This window comes from Drosophila hydei, unplaced genomic scaffold, assembly GCF_003285905.1.
Source record: "Drosophila hydei strain 15085-1641.00,03,60 unplaced genomic scaffold, DhydRS2 tig00008144-arrow-arrow-pilon, whole genome shotgun sequence".
Lineage (NCBI taxonomy): Eukaryota > Metazoa > Arthropoda > Insecta > Diptera > Drosophilidae > Drosophila > Drosophila hydei.
Window position 1 is genome coordinate 1,519,067 of NW_022045849.1, and position 21,490 is coordinate 1,540,556.

Below are 21,490 nucleotides of genomic sequence, written 5' to 3' on the forward strand. Positions count from 1 at the left end.
CCAAGTCTGAACACGTTTTTGCCTATCACAATCAAAATATTTCTATCAAATACAACCGAAAAGTAAAATTTAAATGCTTATTGAACTATGTATAACCTATTAGCACATTTAACACAAGCAACGACCGTATCGAACTGTTAGAATATATATAAATGACATTCATGGCTGACGAAGGTGTTTTGGAATCACACCAAAGTACCAGCAAAACTTTATCCCCAAATATATATATTCATGTATGTAAATTGGTTGAGGGCAATTAATTAGACAAAAATAAAAAATTAAAGTCGACAAAATTAAAAATTTTATTTGATCAATATTGCATTTCTGTATCCACTATTTTGGAAAGTAACCGATTCCCAGCATCCCAATCTTCAGAAAACTAATATAATACATAAGCGGAATCCTTAGGGATGGCATCCTGTTGCAATATATTCCATTCAACTTGTACGAGAGTTGGTCACTTTCAATAATACGTGAAATATATATATACAGTAGGTATATAAGTTTAGCTATTGCTACAATAGGCAGTGGTATGAGTAGGGATGAAATCCGAAAGGAAGAAGGAAAGATGGTGTAGAGCACCTATGAATAGACTATTTAGAACTTAAAACATAATGAACATAGACTAAAAATCAACCAATTTCTGTCTATCAAATATAATTATTATGCTTATTGAACCATATATAAAATAATTTAGCTTAATAAGCGTATCGAGCATTTAAATATCGAACACCGATTTGTGTTTCGCAAATTCGTCAGAATAGTCGAAGAAGATGGTCGCCTTGCTCAAGTTCTTAATAGTATCTGGTACGCTACTACTGTGGAGCAGCGTAAGTGCGCAAGATTCCTTGAACAAACTAGAGACGCTAACATCGAAAACACTTTTAGAATGCCTCTGATGTTAAGTTCACAAACGCACGCTGCCAATCGTACAATGAATCCTGGGTGATAATTCATCAGTGTCGATTGAAGGCAATTAATCGCTACAGGACTGTATTCAACTTCAACGGTACAGTGATTCATCCGGCCAAAGCGATCACAGCCGCGGCGCAAATGTATAGAAAAGCAAGTGGATATAAGCCTTGGCTTTTCAACACCTCAGTGGATATCTGTCAATATCTCAAAAGGCCTCATAATCCAATTGCAATAATGATTATTAAAATGGTTCAGCGCTTTACGAATTTCAACCACACATGTCCCTATGTGGTAAGTAAACCTAAAGAAATACAAACTAGCATACCCTGTACATTAATAAGGTGGCGTAAGTGACCGACAAATACCCTGTCATGGTACTTTCTAGTCGGTCATTCCCATCTAGAGAAACTTTACTTGTTATTCATGGCTTCCTCCATTCACAGGGCCCCCAAATCGTTAAAGGACTCTACTTTCAATATGAAAATATGACAGTACCTTATCCAACTGGAGAGTACCTTCTTAGTATTGATTGGCTCTTTTCCCATAAAAAACAATTCTCGACAGATGTATACTTTTATGTTAAAGAAGATATTATGAAAAGCAAATAATACATCACGTAAATCTGTTCCAATAGTGTGTCCCTGTTTTGTAATTACTTTACTGTACTACTATACGAATGTAGATTGACCTATAGTTTTCCGGACAATAAAACCTTTAAATTCAATTTGTGTTTAATGGACATTGTGCAAATATCAATGCAATCATGAAGCATTTTGAACAAGATTAAGTATATCAAATAGAATCTACACAGTAAATAAAAAAATTTAGCTTTTACACTATTCGCCCATTTTCGATGTTCCTAGAGTCAAACAAGTAAGAAAACTCTAGTCGCGGTGCCCGACTAGGAGATACCCTGATCCCCATCCTATCTGCGTTTTTTAATATTTTCCGTATTTTCGAGTATTCAAAAAAAAAAAAAACAAATTAAAATCGACAGTACGACACCAGGATTCGAACCCACAATTTTTACACAACGCGCATCAATTCTACCAACACCACCACTTCATAATTAAAAAATAAAAATAAAACATAAAAAATGTCTGACGATAGCCGCCTCTACCATCAATTGCAAATTTTTAGCTAAGTAGCAGCTAATAATTCAGTACAATTCAATCACAATTTCGATTTTTCGAATAGAAAAGAATACACGCATTTGAATGTATGTGTACAAATTGAGCAAGCGTTTTGTTTAATAACTTCTGATTTACTTAATAGATTTTAATTACATTTTCAGCATATGATCTACATATTCTATTGGCTTGGTTGAGATGCAAACGCCTTCACATAATGGCCCTATTTCCAACTAAACTTAAATTTTAAGAATTTGGGGAAAATCCAATAAAAATAAAAATTGCATTAAATATACATAAAACTAACTACAACATTTGGAGGGTCTAGCTCTTAAGAAGTTCGAGATATAATTTATTTACTGTATTTCAATAATGTTTTTATTCGATAACAATTAAAGGCGAATAGTTATCGAATATTTGAAACAAACTCGATATGCGTGCTATACACGGACCTACAAATCAATTACAATTTCAAGTCTCTAGCTCTTATAGATGCTGAGATCCACGCATTCACACATGCGGACAGACAGACAGACAGACAGACGGACAGGGCTCAATCGACTCGGCTTGTCGTCCTGATCAAGAATATATATACATTTGCAAAAAACCATTATACCCTGATTTCCCATTATCAATGGGATCAGGGTATAAAAAAGTACAAGATGTAAACAAATACAAGTATTTTATTCGAGAGTTCCCGACTAGAAGGTAACGTGAACATACTTTACATACTTTACACACATGCTCCAGTTATTACTATTACAAGCTACTCTTAGAAAACGATTTCAAATTTATGATTATCGAATTTGATCGATAAGAAAATGAGATGAGTAAGTAAAAATAAAAATAAATAAACTCGTCCTGCGTTTGGTATATATATTGTGGCTTACGATATGTCTGGGTACATATACGAAGGGCAGAGAAATAAGTAAGAAAGAGAAAGAAAAATTCAAATAATTTGCCCAAATTTCGTTGGCGCGTAGGCCTATTCAGAAATTAAAATATCTCTATCAAACACAATTGATAACAAGTAAGAAAGCTCTAGTCGGGGTGCCCGACTAGGAGATACCCTGATCCCAGTCCTATTTGCGTTTATTAATATTTTCCGTAGTTTGTATCAAGTATTCAAAAACAAATAAAAAACGACATTATGAGACCAGGATTCGAACCCGGATTGTTTGCGCAACGCGCATTAACTCTATCAACATCGCCACTTCATAATTAAAAAAAAAAATAAAACAATAAAAAAAACTTCATCACCACCGGTCTCGAACTCTGGGCCTAGCTGAATACGAGCGCCGCCTCTACCAACGCAACCACTGCACCCCTTGCGCGTGCTATACACGGACCTACAAAAATGCTGAGATCCACGCGTTCATACATACGAACAGACGGACGGACAGACAGACGAACAGGGCTTATCGTCTCGATGAAGACTATATATACTTTATGGGGTCTGCCACACCTCGTTCTGCCTGTTACATACACAAAACCATTATACCCTGATTTCCCATTTTCAATGGGATCAGGGTATAATTACAATTAAAATATGTATTGAACCATATATCAAAAATTTTCAATACATTTAACATAAGCATTAAGCGAATCGAACTGCTATTATAACGTATAAAAATCCCATAAACACCGCATAATTTTTAATCGGTTGAACAGAAAAGTCGAGAACGGAAAGTCGAGTCGTTGAACAGAAAAGTCGAGATGCGGAACACTCTGCTAACCCTTATGATATTGTCTGTGTGGATAGCTTTAATATTTAAGTACAATGTAGGTATACTATTTCTTTTAGAATTTGATAATGCCTCAATCTATATTGACAGAACGCTTCGGAATTTAAATTTACAAATGTGGTCTGCACCGCCTACAACGAAACCTGGGTTAAAATACACCTTTGTCGATTGAAGGCAATAAGTCGTAATAAGACAACATTCAATTTTAATGCCACCGTATTTCATCCAACTTATCAGGTATCGATAGACGCTCAACTTCTAAAGAAGGCAAATGGCTACAAACCCTGGCTTTATAATGCCTCCGAGGATCTCTGCCGGTTTCTCAAAAAACCTTATAATCCAGTTGCTATACCTTTCATGCGAGCAATAAGGGACTTTACCAACTTTAACCACACCTGTCCCTATGTGGTGAGTCTTAAGTCCAAATATATTTCAATCCTCATATTTTACTGACAATCATTCATTCCAGGGCACCCAAATTGTTGATTGTCTTTATATACAGCATAAAAAGATGAAAATTCCTTTTCCAACTGGGGAATATCTGGTCAAGATAGATTGGTTGTTTCATCACAAAAAACAAGTTGCAACACATTTTTACTTCACAGCTGACGAAGGTATTATGAAATCAACATAAAATAGAACCTTTGCAACCCAAAAAATGTTTTTATAAAAATATTTATATGCACAGTAAATGATACTGTAATAATATCTGTCCGTATGTAGTGAGATTAAAATCCAAATATATTTAAATCCTCACATTTAACCATCAATCATTCATTCTAGGATCCCCAAATTATTAACGCATTTCATACACAATATTAGAAGATAATACCTTTTTCAACTAGTGCTTTTATATAAATATTTATGTGCACAGTAAATGGTATAAAGATAATAAATAGCAATTAATAGATGAATAATTATTCAAATTATTATCTTATAATATGAGAACTGGTATACCAGATCTGCTAACAGGTAATGTTATTTGAGGTCTCAAATGAATCTCAAATCATTCGATAAGTTAGAGCCAAGTACATACATATGGCGGAGTTCAGTAAGCGTCTAAGTATGTCTTTGTCACGCTCTGAGATTGATTTGATTGAGAAAGTCCATCTAGAAGAACAGTTATTCAACAATTATTTTCCCATATTATAACCCATCCTGCAGCCCGCTGCGTTAACTGCGCAACAAGCGGAACAGAAAGCAGAAAGGCAGAAAGAAAGAGAGCGAGAGAGAGAGAGCGAGAGAGGAGAGCGAGGCACAAAAATATCACTATTTAAGGCAATTGAAAGTTGCAATTAAAACAGTTATTGAACCATATATTATTATCAACACGTTTAACAAAATCATGTTTGTCGATTAAAGGCAATCATTCGCTTCAAGACTGTTTTAAAAAAAACTGTTTTTATATGTATTTGGGTGCCTGTAACATCAAATGATGCTGTTTCCCCAAAGCCACTTTAGATATTTGAAAAAAATTTCATTTATCAATGATAGACAGTTGAAGAAGTCCCTCAAGAGATATTTTGATGCCGCATTGGCCGTTTTAGTAATCAAAACATCTCTATCAAATACAATTAAAAAATACAATTAAAATAGTTATTGAACCATTCATAATAATATTTCACCACATTTAACATAATACAAAATAAAAAAATTATTTGCTTCGAACTGTTACTTAAGTGTATACATACACTTATATGTGTATGTATATACATATACATGTATGACATAGGCAATGCACAATTTTTAAGCTATTGAATATGAAAGTCAAGATGCGGATGGTTCTGATCTTCCTTGTGATATTCGAAGTGTGGCTAATTTTATTATTGAATTCCAATGTAAGTTTATAAAATCTCGGAGGTTTTCATAATTTACGAATGTACGCAGCACCTCTCACAACTAAAACCTGGATTAAAATACACCTTTGTCGATTGAAGGCAATAAGACAACATTTAATTTCAATGCGATAAACAACCAATTTTTCAAGAGGGCGAAGGGTTACAACCCTGGCTTTATAATATTACCGTGGATATCTGACGGTTTTATCAAAAAGCTTATAATCCAATAGCTATAGCCTTCCGTATGTGTTGAGTCTAGAGGCAAAATATATTTGAATATTCATATTTTACTGTTCATTCATTCCAGGACCCCCAAATTGTTGACGGACTTATTATGAATACATGATAAGGTAGCAGAAAACCTTTGTCCCCAAAATATGTTTTTGAGTAAATGGCATAAGGGTTATTAATCAAACAAGAAAATATATAAAAGTTGCAATTTCAATAAGCTTTCAAATCATTTAGAAAACAATAAATTGAGCCGGTTTTCTGTATAGGTTGTTCTTTAATGCAACCGATTCCAACCTCTCGTGCAAACCTCGTGGAAACCATTCAACTTAAACGATAACTAACCAACTATAATGATACTTGATATATATTTAAGTAATTTATATATATATATATATATATATATATATATATATATATATATATATTATCCAATAGATAATGGACGTAATTCAAGAGTAATTGGGCGTATAGTACAGATTACAATATTAGTATTACAATATTAGTATTAATTAGGTCCAACCACATAATCGAAATAAAAACTATATCGAATAGACGAACAAGAACTAACCAATACTCTAAGGGTTACTCTAAGTCTTAGACTAATTGCTGTTAAAGCCTACTACTAGAAAGCTGTTGACATCTTAGGCTGCTTCCAGAGTAAGTAATTAAAGGTATATTTTGTAGTATATGTTCACTTACAAGCAGCGTAGCGTTTGCATCCAGTTTTGGACCAGTTTTGCAATGTTGCAAGCACTGAAACTTAACGCGTTCATATAACTCAATATAAAAGCGCTCGGCTGCCGCTCATCGCCAGCATTTGACGCAGATTATACAAATTTATGCAACACTGTTGGCACTTTTATTCCATCATCCTCCTCCTCCTCCTCCTCATCGCCCCTCCCCACGCTCTGCTTGGGGCTTTGCCACCATTTTGGTTTGGTATTACACTGCTGACTGCTGTTTTTTACGAAAGCTGACGCAATGGCGGTTTCTGCTCCTGCCTTTACCCCTGCTCCTGCTCCTGCTCCTGCTCCTGCCACTCTTCTTGCTCTTGCTCTAACTGCTACTCCGGCTGCTGTTGCGCATTTCCGGCCCCTCAAGCTTTACGTTGAGTGTTGGATGGCGTTGGGGGGTTAGTTAACAGTTGCCAGTGGCAGCAAAAAGTCGACTAAGCGACAAGAAGACCACTGCCCAGAACAGCATTTGATTTTCATTAAAAAGCGGTCCAATTTCTTTGCCTGACTAAAAAGTACCCTGCATGTTCTGATCTGATCTTAAAGAATATTCAATATTCACCAAAATTTTCCAGATTATAAGTATATTAAGCTAAACCTTTCACTTTTAGGCCTCTATTTATTTTTCGAGCTACACTTAGCCAACTCGTTTCTTATATGCTCTGAAGAAAGTATTAAAAATTTCCTTGCCTATAATCCCCCAACCTTTTATACCTTTTTTAGCCATCTTCAGTGGTTTCGTGACATAGAAAGAGTGCACAACTTGTTTGGAAAATTATTATGGGCAGGCAAATCCCCTATAGCGACTGCTGAGGCTACACAACAATAATAAGGAAACTTCAAAGCAGATTTTCTCACTAAATTTGAATTTGTTTTCGTTTTTTTGCTCAACGAAATTTACATTTATATTTGAGATTTAAGATTTGAGTTTGCGATTAATTAAGTGCAAAATGCATTTATTTAACGTCTGACAACGAGTTATTTACTCTAATTGCATTCATTTGGCCACTGGGACAGAAGTTTTTGCTACTTGCGCACAGCACACACGGCGTATACGTAACACGACAAACGGACCCAAGAGATGTGGGCTTAAGAGGCGGACACAAACGTTTGCTCCTGCTGGAGCTTTTATTGCCAAAACAGCCAAAACGTTAGCAAAGTGTACTCGACTAACAGATACTCTGTAAAAACACAATTGTATAAGCATTGTGTGCATTTACACTTACATAAACTTTACATAATTTAAACTTATTTTCAAATTCATATAAGTATGCGCTGGTCTAATGTGATCGACTTGCATACACTCTGTAATAATACATGTGTAATAACATACTATATATGCACTTAATTGCACTTTAAACAAAATAAGATAAACATTCTATTAAATATGTCAAATTATTCTGATCGACTCACAGATACCCTAAAAAAATACAATGTTAGAAATAACCAGAATATATATACTTTATGTACAAGCAAGCAATTTACTTTAGATAACATTAAATAATAAATCAATTGAGGTAAAATTAAATGGTTACTGACTACCAAATACCCAGTATTAAATATTAAAGCAATTCAAGAAGCATTTAAAATATGTATTGATTAGGAGCAGCTTGAATTAAAAAATCTCTTATGTATGCGACAGTTGATTGCGCTAGATACCCTTTAGGACATATTTTATATAATTTTAGTTATCCAGAATGTATAACATTTCCAGATAATGCAATTTGAAAATATTATTTTTGGTCAGATTTTTTTAGATAATTGATTAATATACTCTTTTTATAATAATTTCATTTTACAGGGTATATGAGAAACTGAATTCGAAGTAAGTCATTCCAACTTGAGTGGCTGTAACTGCTCGGCGATAGCGTCCAGGGAATACCCCGGACATGAAAGAGAATGAGAGAGAAAGAAAGAGCGTGAGAGAGAAAGAGGCAGAGTGAGAGAGAAACAGTAAATGGAAATGTGAATTAAATGCGACAAACGAGGCAAAGAAAATTGAAACGTTTAAAACTGGGCAAATAATTGCCTTAAGGCCATATTGAGAGATGGATAGAAGGAATGAAGCAATTGCAGCAATGTGGATGCCACTTGACACTGTCAAACATGGAAAACTATTTGCACAATGGAAATGGCAGCGAGTTCAGCTGCGGCACAGCAAACGACAGCTTAACGACCATTATGAGAGGCACACAAAATGGCGCCTGACAGCGTTGCCACTTAATTTTTTTTTTTTTCTATTTTCTGTTTTCTGTTAAAGCTGTCCCCTGGCGCTTGGCACGTCTAATTGTCTGCTCCGGTTTGTGGCTTATTATGAAATAATGCAGAACCACAAAAATTTATGTAATGTGTCAGAGAGACAGACAGGGAGGGAAAGCCAGACGCAGCTTGGCATAGCTGTTGATGTGCAGCAAGCAGACAGTTTTTAATAGACACACAGACAGAGCCCCATGGCGCAGCAAAACAATTTATGCAAAGCTGCAAATCAGCGAAAAGATGAAAAGAAAGACAAACGAGTGAATAAACCAGTCAGCGCGTAAAGACATACAACAAAAGAGATATTGTGCTCTATATAATATAAATGAAAATTTAGTACAACTTGCTTGGAGTACTAAACATAGGAGCACAATAAATATATCAAAACAAAATTACTTGCCAAAAAGTTAATTTAGGTTTTGATTTATGTCTACCCAAAAAATCTCATTAAGTTTACAATTTCTTGAGCTGCATTTAAGTTCGATAATAGTTAAGTTGAGCTTGACTTGAATCGGGGCATGAAACCATTCAAGGCCTGAAAAAATTATATTAATATACAGAATTGGAATGGGAATGCAAGACATTTGCTGTAAAGCAAATATAACTAAGCTTGAAGAAAGAAGAAATGGATTTTAAGCGTCTTGAAAAATAAATCTTAAATAAAGCACCAAATTTCGAAGATAGCAAAACTCAATTTTACTCTCTATACAAGAGTGTTATAGTTGATAGGGGATACCCTGAATCCTGTACAGAGCAAATATTTCAATATTCGAAGCATATCGATTATTATCGATAATACGCAAATGGGACTAGTTATCGCACAAATAATGATTAACTCGAACTGCACATGTTATAGAGACGCATATATTTCAAGCATCTAGCTATTGGGCTTTAAGGCACAGACAACCCGACGGAAACGGCTAGATCTGTGTCAATCTTGCCAAATCAAGATCATATATTCGTTGTAGCATCTGACACGCCTTCTTTTGCCTGTTTAACAAAAACATTGAGCCTATTGTATTATTACTTGTATAAAATATATACATTGGGAAGTTTATATATGTAAAAACACAATTTTATAATTTGACAAGATATAGAACTCTGTCTCTGTGAAATTTCCTCTTAGTTCTTCTACATATGATATGTTACACCTAAGAAGAACTAACTACTCAGAGCACAGCAAGAAACAAAAACAAGTTGACTAACTTCGTATTTATGTGATTTAAGCAAAATATTTTCTAAACGAGCTAATTTTACAAAATTAATTAGATTTTGCACTTTAACCCTGACAAACACGACGCACGCAGCGGGCTGACTGCCTATATGTGTGTCTGTGTGTGGGTTTATATGAGGGTGTATATGGCTATGTGGCACGCAGCATGACAGACCTTGCCTCAGCTGGGGGCACACACACATTTGGTAGCCAAAGTCATGTAGGTAAATCGACTCGATTCAATGTCCTAAATGCGTTTGTGTGTGTGTGTGTTCGTGTACATGTGAGCTTGTGCGTGTATGTCATGTGCTGTTCACACTAACAAAGGCCATTTGCAAGCAATGCGAGCAGGTACCAGGTGCCAGGTGCCAGGTGCTGACAAAAACAACAAGATGAATGCCAGCTCCAGTTCCAGCCGCCGCAACTTCAGTTTCAACCTCAATTTCAGTGCCACGCCCCCCAGCTACGCCTAGTTTTTTGGTCAATTTCTACGTGAAAACTTGGTCTGGCGTTTGCAACTGACGCAGCAATTAAAAGCGCAAATTATTTCGACCTTAATCGATTCGCGGCGCTGTCTCTCACGCATTCAACACAATTCCCCAAAAACTGACTGAGCAACAATTCCGTATTGTCAATTCACACACGCATAGAGAAAAACTCCGCCGGGAATTGGCACTGCGTGACATGTATCCAAAACTCCATTCGGCAGTCGCCGCGATGAGCTTTAGCAACGGGCACGTTGTCTGCCAATCAACTGTTATTAGGTTAGGCTATTCCCATCAATCTAAAGTGTGGTTCATGATAGTGGTTCAGCTGAAGGTTCGCTCAGTGTAGCAAATGAAGGGACATGAATAAATGGGAGCAAATATGCAGACCTTCACCTATGTTACGCTCATATTCATATTATTAAGTCAATAACTTTTATGGGGTAATTAATAAGAGGTTCATGAATGTGGTTCGGCTCAATATATCCAAGACACAAATATAGAAATGTGGGTATATAAGCATATGTATTTATATGAATGTATGAATATTGTCTTATCTTAACTCAATATACACATATCTCATTGAACCATTAAGCGTAAAAGTGGTTCGATAAACTGGTTTAGTTGAATGTTTTAAGAGGTTAAGAAGGATATATAGATATGAATTTAAAACTTGATATGCCTTTACTTATCCGCCCATTGAACTGATTCAATATATACTATAAAAGCCTGTTGCATTGGATATGTATAGATAGATATGAATATAGTTAACCACGAATTTAGAACCAGATCAAATGAAAGAAATATAAAAAAAATACGTATACTTACTCAGTTACATTATTTTCAAAGATGAGCTCGCCACGAACCCCATGATAGTGACGCCCACTGATCGCAGTTTCATCCTCGGTCCAATAGGGTACAATGACGTTACCTCGAGCACCAGAATATCGCATTACTGATAGAACGTAGACTCCAACCGATTCGTTAACATCGATTACGGCATCGGCAAAGGCAAAAATGCCCGCATGATCATCATCCAGAATCATAACGGTAGCTGTATGTGGCACATAAATGGTAGCGTTCGCCGAAGGATTGAAGAGTCGGATATAGAAGCATTCGTCCTCCTCGAAAATGTCATCATCAATAATCTCGATCTTGAAACGTTGCTCATCTACGCCCGGCGGAAAAGTAAGTATACCACTTTTGCCCACATAATCAGAGCCAGCGGAGGCGGTGCCATCCTGAGTCTCAAACTGAACATTGGAATAGCCGGAGATATCTCCACGTCGCACCACACGCACCTCGAATTCGCCACAATTCTCCATGACCGTATAGTGTCCGGGCTCAAAGTAGATCCGCGTGGGCATATCATCATCATCGTCGTTAAATGTTTGGATTTGAGCTTTCACGCGTGTTATATCGTCGTGGGCACGTTCTTGAATCTTACGCATCAGATTGCCGCTGCCGATGAGCTTGCGCGTGGCCTGGATACGATAGAAGGCGCGGGATTTGTTGCCACGCGTTATCAGTTGCTCCTGTGCCATCATTTCCAGTTGCTCCAGATCAGCATCCGGAAACTTTTGACGTAGCTCCGACAGCAGCTGTATGTACTCCATTCTGGCCTCATCATAAGCATGCGCACTCTCACTCATGCGCAAAAACTGTTTACCCTTATCATCTCCGCCCATCTCAACGGAATCCTGTTCGCCGGCAACAACAGTGCCACGTTTATTCATCCGATAGTTCTTATCCATGTATTTGTAGACGAGCAATCGTCGCTCCGCTATATACGCCCAGAGTACGGTGGCTGGAAACATAAGCAGGGTGAGCACACCCTCCCACACCTCAATGATGCCAGGCGAAATGAGCGAAAGAATCGCCCATAGCCAGATGTAAGCAATAATGGACAGTACGGCGGTGACAATGAACACCCTGAGATGTTTTATACGACGCTTCTCACCCTTCGGTATCAGCACCATGCAGAGAGCAATTATAACAAATAGATTATATGCCGCAGAGCCAACAATTGTGCCTGGTCCCAGATCTCCGCTCTCAAAGTTTTTCGCATAGATCTCAATTACGGAGAGTAGAATTTCGGGTGCACTAGATCCAAGTGCCATGAGCGTTAAATTTGCCACAGTCTCATTCCAGATGCGTACACGCATCGTTTGCTTTTCGCCCTTTGGTCCACGAACGACAACATTGCGTTCAATAGAAGTGATTGCCTCAATTGATGCCATAAAGCGATCCGATATAATCGAGACGCCCACAAACAAATAAACCATTAGCATAAAGTAGACAAAGCCACGGATGGCACGGTCACTAACTGAAATATGACGCTGGGGCAACCATAGTGGCAGCAGAAGGCCCTCTGAACAGGTGCCCAATTCTTCCACCTCGACACCGGGGCGTAATGTTGTCGTCTCCTGTTCATCAAGATCATCATTCACCTGACGCACAAAACGATTGTGAATGACATCACTGCTGGTTTCATTCAGACTCGAGTAGGATGCTGAGTTATCCACAGCTTGGCCAGTGGTCAGGGCAAACGTGTGTGTCTTCACATAGAGCACGAGCAATAGGAGAGCGAAGGTAGCAATTGATCTCACCGTTTTTCGCATTAGCAGCATTTTTTTGTTTTGTTTTTTTTTTCGTTTTCCTTTTTGGAAGTGTTTAGTGTGTATTGTCTTTCACTGTTACTGGAAGCGTTCTCTTATTTGTTTTTGTGCACTTAGTGAAAATATGTTGCGGTCTATAATGTACGAATCGTCCTGCGAAACGGCATCATCGCAAACGCAGTTTCAACACGATGTGCCGACTGTGGCACCCAACTAACGTTGCTCCTGTTGCTTCCTGGAAAAATATACAAAGGAAAAACAAATTTGTTTATAAATAAATGAACTCGGAAGAGTAGCAGCAATATTTGCTATCAACATCGTCTGTTGCTAAATGATATTTTCCTTTGAAAAGCCGATTTAACATTATTTAACTTTTCCAGATGGGCGAAAAGTCGTTGCCAGAGTTTTCACTTTGTATTTTGCTTTCCTCCATCTTTTCAGCTCTTTTGTATATTTACACGAAACAGAAACTAAACACAAGAAAAAAAATTCCTATTTAAACTGAGAGCAACTGAAACTAAACATAGCACATAAACAAAACGCAGCAGTACTAAGGGTAAACATACCAGACGAACAAGTGGGCAAGGTACGACTGCAAGATACTCTATGAAGTGGGTGCTTAAAGTGTCCTACTGCATATTATATCTCATATATAAACAGAAAAAATATATTTCTAATCTTTATTTATATTATAATTTGAATTTTATTGCCATTTCACTAGTCATTGGTCATTGCTCATTGGTAGTTAGTCATTAGTAGCAAAATTTGTATGAATATTATCTTAAAGATGTTTATATTATATTTCAGATTGGCAAATAGGTTACAAACTTTAATTAAAGGCGAGGCTCTAGATTACCGGCATCTTACCCTCTATTAGAGCATTTACTACAAATATATTTTTATTAAATATAACACGTTTATTAAATCTCCCTTCTACGTAATAATGATAATGTTTCTTTTGATATTTCTGTATTAACAACTGTTTGCTGTGGGTCCGGGTGACTGAATAAACGTTGGACAAACTGAGTCAACGGACCGGTAAATATGAATACGATATGAAATCGATAAAATGCATAATGCAGACAATGTCAATAACTACATTTCAGTAAGAGAGAAAGAGCGAGAGAGAAAGAGCGACAGGGAGATTGGCGGTGTGTGTGTATATGATGAAGAAGATGGAACTGAGAAAAGCATAACGGTAAAGGCATAGCCAACAACAAGAACCAACTTGACTGGCAAGCGAAACGGACAAAAGTCAACATAGCGAATGACAAAATAGAACGGTTAAAATGTAAAGAGAGAGACTTAGTGAGAGGTACACAACAACACAAGAGAGCCAAGGCAAAGTGGGTGAGATAGTGGGCTATATTAAGATATGCATAAGCAATTGTTCTATGCAGATGACTTGCTGCACACTCCTGTATATAATATAATTTATATATATAGAAATAAATAAAATTAAATACCTAAATCAATATAAAAAATATAATAAAATTGGGTAAATGTAGATATGACGAATTTCCTACTCAAAAGTCGATGCAGTTTTAAAAATATCAATATAAAAAATTTAATATTAATATGCTTTTTAAATAAAAGTCAAGTTTACTATGCTTATTAAAATAAATTTATATGAAAATGCATTAAAAATTAATTATGCAAAATATTCGCTTGCTTGATTCGCATCCAGAACTTAAATGCAGCACATTTTTCACTACAGGGGAAGGGTTCGCTTGTATTAATTTAGCAATTACAACGGTAAAATGTGCCAAGAGCTAGTCGTTGGGGAGTGGGGAGAGCTGAGTGTGCAAACAGTCAGACAGTCGGACAGAATGTCAATGCACAAACACACTAACACAACTAGCACACACATACACTCAGGCATTTCTAGCCAGCCCGCAAGCAAGTGCTCAGTTTTTCCACCCGTTTTCCATTTCAGCAGCAAATTGCATTTAACCGTTATTGAAAATTTTGTGCACGTCGATGCTTTAAAGAGATTGAAAAACTAATTGAAAAATCTCTCGAGCAGACACTCAGACATATTATTATTCATATAGTGTATGCTATATGCAAGCACAGTACAGATTTGTCACTTTACATAATTTTTATGACCACTGTGCATAGTGTGTGAAATATGTATTTAAATATAGCCCATCGCTGCTAGGCTCAACGGGTTCCGTTTTCGGCTGCGGTCGCCAGATAACAAACACACTTTACGTTACGTTAGCACTTATGTTAGGCCTTACGTTGTTTTGTCGGCACGTTTATTATTGGTGTTAGCCCAACTCAAGCTGTGCAAACATTTCGCGAAAACAAATGTTTAATTTCGAAATCTTTCCAATTTAGATTTGACTATGATTGAAAATGACAAAAATCGAGACACTGAATACATCTGCTCTCCCACTCGCATTTACATTCGCAATCGCGTTCACGTTCGGCAGCCAATGCACAACTAATTCGCCAAAAACCCGCCGCCTGTCGTCCGCGCTCGACAAGCGTTGTACCAAGCTCTCATAATTTTTTTGAGTGCCCTACACTGATTTGCGCACGTCGACTTGTTCATCGGTGCAAGATATATAAATTGTCTGGTTAATTTTTAGAATGAATGAAATAGTGTATATAGTCTTCTTAAATGTAAATGATTATAGCCAAAACTCAATTATATATTTTGACTTCATATGCTGCTAGAATTTCTGATAGTTCAATAATATATGCAACTATTTTGGTCCACAAGTGTAGGGTATTTGTCGATTTGTACGTTTTCATCGTTTCCTATGCACCATAATTATTAACCTATGTCTTTGTCTGTCAAAATATTCGCCGTTATTTTAGCTGTGCATCGTTTCACATAGTTTGCTTTGCTCACACTCTCACGTTCTCTCGCGCTCATACTCTCTTAATATTTCGCGGTTGTTATTGCCTTCTTTTTGTTTAGCATTAAATTTTGTTTATTATTGTCGCCTGCTGCACTCTTTTCCTCTCTCAGTCTCTTACAAGCAGAAGCAAATATTTTAAATCTGTTTTGTTGCACCTTTAGGTCAACTACATACATAGTTCTGGCGAATTGCTATTTCAATGTCGGCGGCAGGCGTACTATATGTTAATCTCAAGCACTAAACATAGAACTCGACTAAAAGTGGATCTCTCCGGCACCCATCTAAAAGATATATATTCCCTGCGCATTTTAAAAGTGAATATGACAAATTAAAAGTTTTTTATGAAACAATTATCTACATATGTACATATGTATATATATATATATATATATATATATATATGTATATATAAATATTCTTGATCAATATGGTGAATATCGATATTCTGTATACTTTCGTACTATCAACATACATTGATAGAAGTAATTGCCTAAAAAAAATGTAAGTATAATATAGACATTAATTAAAAATGATGATATACGTCGGTTGAAAAAGTTTAGTTGATGTATTTTCATTATATTTTTGTACTCAGGGCAAGAGTTTTGACATATGCATTGAAGATAGCTCAGTTAAGATCGTGTCAAACAGGGTAGCGTCTACTCTATCACTCTATCACACTTTCTTTCTTAATACGCTTGCCACCCAGCTGTGAAGCACGCCTGTCTATGCAGCTAATTTTGTTTTGGTTTTGCTTTTCTGCCTACCCTTCTGATATATTTTTAGACAAGTGCACAGACACAGCCACACACATACATATACACACACACACTTACATACACACATAATTGATCTCTGAAGAAATACGTGTGTACATACATATGTACACATATATTTATATGCTTTCTACTCACTTGAACTTTCGTCAGTTGATTCCTGCTGTGGATTGCGGTACTTCTTGGTTGAGCTTGAATGGATATACAATGTATCTGTCAATATGAAAGCACTTGGCTACCAAAATCCGATTTCTGACTGAAAGATTTATTGGCCCAGAAATTGCAGCACGTTTTAACAGGTTAAAGTTGGCATTAATTCGAATTATAGGTGAATCGATTCACTTACAGCCCACAAAACATTTGCCCCCAGTGCCTGCACCGGTTTCTTGGTAGCACCCTTTTTCTTCCTTTCCCTCTGGCTTCCTCTATCTCTCTCTCTCTCACTCCCCGTCTATGTGATTTCTTGCTAAGTAAGTCCCTTCACACAGTGTGCGCCATGGGTCCCATCAACAAAGTTTGTGAAGAAGAAGAAAAACCTGGAACCACCTACGATTTAACTGATTTTAAACGGAATTTATTCAACATTTATGCTTAAGCCCCAAATTTCTGAAGTATATCTCAAAGGCGATCCACAACAAGTCAATCTTAATATCGCGATCTATTTGGCGATCCAACCAAAACAGCCAATTGATTTCACTGTATATAAAATATATATTTGTCTATATGAAGGTGAACTTATCTTTATTCATTTTAGCGATAATTTGAAGCGTTCCTTAATTTCAAATCAATGCGACAGGGCAATTGATATAGTGAATACTTTGTTATCATAAGGGTATTATATAATCGAGCACCTAAGGTTTACTTCATGCGTTAGAGTCGAGCGCGTGTCGTGACACGAGAGTCGTGATCGCATAATCATGCTAAGTTTGACAATATAACTTTATAAAAAAAATAAATAATAAATAAAAAAATAAATATAATACGTATAACATATTTTGTGAGCCATCTCTAACTGATCAATAGTCATTGGCTCTTTTCGCTGCTGCATTATAATCTATATCTTATCTCATTCCTTTATCTGTAATGTGGTCTAACAATAACGTCATCAAATCGTCTATATATACACATACTTATAGTTAATTAGTTATATTTATATATAAGAAAACGCAGGTACTATTAGATTAGATATATCTGGTCAATATGTTAGCTTTCTAGGCCGAACGATAAGAAATTGAGAAACAGTTGTTAAAATGTTATTTATGAATGCTTTGCTTTAAATGATAACAAATTGCTTATATATATAACTATATAACTATATAACTATATAACTATATAACTATATAACTATATAACTATATAACTATATAACTATATAACTATATAACTATATAACTATATAACTATATAACTATATAACTATATAACTATATAACTATATAACTATATAACTATATAACTATATAACTATATAACTATATAACTATAAATTATAAATTATATTCATTATTGATCAGCGTGATCTAGCCATGTTCGTCTGTCCGTCTATCTGTCTGTCTGTCCAAAGACTTCAAGTGCGAAATATTTATTCCTGCTTACTATAAACAGTTTCAAATATTATTTTTGTTCGATAACTCAACCCATTTTCATATGATCGATAACAATCGATAACACATACGCCTCTTGGAGGCATGTTAAAATTGAGAAAATCTATTTCTTTTGCTGTCATATCTTTCGCTTTATGTTGAGCTGCTCTTGAATCTATATGCAGGCAGAAGACTTATAATCATATAAGATAATATATATATATATATACATAATATTCAGATTTAGATTTCTAACTTTAACGCTTTTAGTATTCGATTTGAAATTGGGAACAGGAACTAAACTGTTTTATTACAGTTTTTCTGTAATTTTTTCTAACTTTAAGATTAGTTTTTCTAAGAATAGGTATTATTATGAATTTCGATAGTTCTCTCTATCCGGGCACATTGCTTTAGTCCGCTGTGCTGTGGCTCACGATTACCTTGGCACACCTTAATTATTTACAAGCCAAGAATAGGTTTTGTGTTCATATTTAGTTAATTGAATCATTGCGACATTCTCTAACGGGTCGAGGGTCTTGGTCTTGGGCTCATGTGCCGTTATTTCGGGGGCTTAGGCAAATTTTGCATGGCCAATTAGACTAAATAATTGATGAGACGTCACTTTGGCAACGAGCACAAAATAAAAAACGAAAAAGAAAAGTCCTAAAATGTTGCCTAAATCATTTAGAGTCGCTCGAGGAATGGAAGTGCGCTTGAAATATTTATCATACGCCAGGTTGACCGCAGTGAAAGTGAGCACACACACAGTTTGGCCTAATTGAGAGCGAGTGTGAGCATACATCGGGCAGGCACTGTCAACTGGGCTCCACCTTAAAACGCTGCCACAGCTGTCCCCAAGCCCACTCGGCAACAACCTCATATCCTAGACGAGCAATCCTTGTACTTATATCAATTTCATTTTCGCACTGCTTTTCATATTGCCTGCTTTCCGCGCTTAATACCCTGTAGTTGGGTGCCTGCAGAGGGGGTTCGCATTACACATAAGCCACACCTAAGCCACTTATAGCTGAGAGTGAATTCTTGGTAACTGATTGGATTTTCAATGCAATGTAATTCCGGCTGAGAGCACGACTTGATGGTCTGACTGATTGATTGAGGAGCTGTTAGCGAAATTATTAGATGATTGTTTGGACTAAACAGAGCCAAGAGCTAAGCATTTCTATGTGAGCTAAGTTTTGAGATTAACATTAATGTGTAAAGAAGCTATGATTGATTGACTGATGTACGACATTTTGGTTGATATTCCAAGCTTAAGCTTGTAACTTATACTAATTGATGAACTGATTATTGATTGAACTATATATAAACATTTTTTATTTGATTTGTGATTGTTCTTAATGAGATTGACATTGATTTATAATTGGGTGGTCTCTGATTGATTGCTTGATTGAAGCAAGCTTAACAGCTTGGTCTCTTTCTTCTTATTTCTGATTGACTAGCTAATAATAATGAGCTGATTGATGACGAAAGCAATGATTGTCTAAGTGATGGATGCATTGATTGATGACTGAAGCACAAATAATAATGTTGCATATGCTTTATATTTGATCTTGCTTGATCGACTGATTGAAGAAGTGGAAATTTGCTGAACTGATTGATGATAAAAGCTTTGATTGAGTTGCTGATTGAAGGGCTGATTGAAAAGTCACGTTTGTTTTGCTTTTGAATAACAGACTGATTGATGATTGAAGCATTTTCGAGTTCTTTCATATATATATATATATATATCTATATTTGAGCTGATTGACTGATTGATGTGCAAGTTAACGCTTAATACACTTTATATTTGGAATTACTTTACAACTATTTATCACAGCTGATTGATTGATTGAAGGGTGTAACTGCCTTGATTGATGCTTGATGTACTTGAGATAAGATATGCATAAGTCAAGAGGACTCATACCCAAACACATATATGTATGTCTAAGCGAAAGGTAGTTTTTACAGGGTGACTCGGTCGTCGATCAACCGCAGGTGGCCTGTTTCTGATTATTTTCTTGTTGTGGGCGCATTCAGGCTTTATATCCTTGGTAACAGGAGGCTGCATGCCAGCTCAGCTGTGGAGCTTTTCGGGACAGCAGATGAAATGGTTAATGCGAGAGTAGGTGGAGAACGGAAGAAGAAGAGGAGAGAAAGGAAGATGGGATAGAGAGGCATCAGCAGCAGTTGCCTTAGCTCTGGTAACAGTTGCTGCTGTCAGCGCATTTTCCTGTTGCCGTTGGCACTGCTGTTGGCTTTTTTTATTTATTGGCGACAGTTTTGGGCCTTATTGTTGTAGCGACAACAACTTTGATGACGGTCGTTATGAAAGTCGTCGATTCGGAATGCCGCTTTGTCGCCGCACCGATTCGTCCTTTTCCGTTTGAGCTAACCGACGCCATCTTAGATGGATAACATTACCGTTGACAGCTGAATGCGTGCACAGGATATATTCAACCCAGAGCCCCGACATCACCCCCACAGCCCCACAGCCCCACATCCTTGCCAATCACAGGCACATATATATTTTTTATATGTATATTTTCACGCCTGTTTATTTTGCTGTTCAGAGCTAAACTGTTTATTATTTAACAATATCGCTCGGCTTGTGTACACATGTAGGTGAGCGCTTATTTATTTATAACTGTACTTTGTAACATTTTAAGCACACCCACACAGACACGTGCTAAGCGCTTGCAAATGGCAGCTACAAATTTTAATAGTTTGCGCGCAGACAAAGCCCGACAAAAGGTTGTCTCAAGACAGCGCGAAACACACACGTGTGTGTGCATGTGTGTGTGTGTGTGTGTGTGTTCCTGTCATGTATTGTGTGCATAGCTGTTGTAAATATATGCGACCCGTAGGGCGCTAACGCGGAAACAGGTCTTAAAGCCGCCGCGCTGAAAAGTATGCTACACTTTATGCCTAAGAGTCATTGTGCGTCTGTGTGGGCGTGTGTGTGTGAGTGGTGTGAATTGTGTGTTTGTCATTAACAATGGTTATCAGCAAGAACAACTGTTTTCCTTACTCATTGTACGCAGCCCAAGTACAAATATGCTTTGCTAAAACTTGACTAATGAAATAATATTTTGAGAG

General features: G+C 36.6%; 1 protein-coding gene across 9 annotated transcripts in view; it reads right to left on the reverse strand.

Moving 5' to 3' along the window:
• LOC111603514 (sodium/calcium exchanger 1) overlaps positions 1–21,490 on the reverse strand; it is a 54,489-nt gene that overhangs the window by 22,584 nt on the left and 10,415 nt on the right. For 6 of the 9 annotated variants that reach the window (XM_030225840.1, XM_030225839.1, XM_030225837.1 and 3 more), the window contains exons 1-3: positions 17,158–17,474; positions 16,950–17,067; positions 11,376–13,400 (exon numbers count right to left, since the gene is read on the reverse strand). In XM_030225840.1, coding sequence (XP_030081700.1) covers positions 11,376–13,177 — 1,802 coding nt within the window. In that variant the 5' untranslated portion in view covers positions 13,178–13,400; positions 16,950–17,067; positions 17,158–17,474. Of the gene's footprint in view, positions 1–11,375; positions 13,401–15,408; positions 15,625–16,949; positions 17,068–17,157; positions 17,475–21,490 lie in introns of those variants that run through there. The other 3 variants (XM_030225841.1, XM_023321130.2, XM_023321131.2) reach the window with 3 other exon arrangements.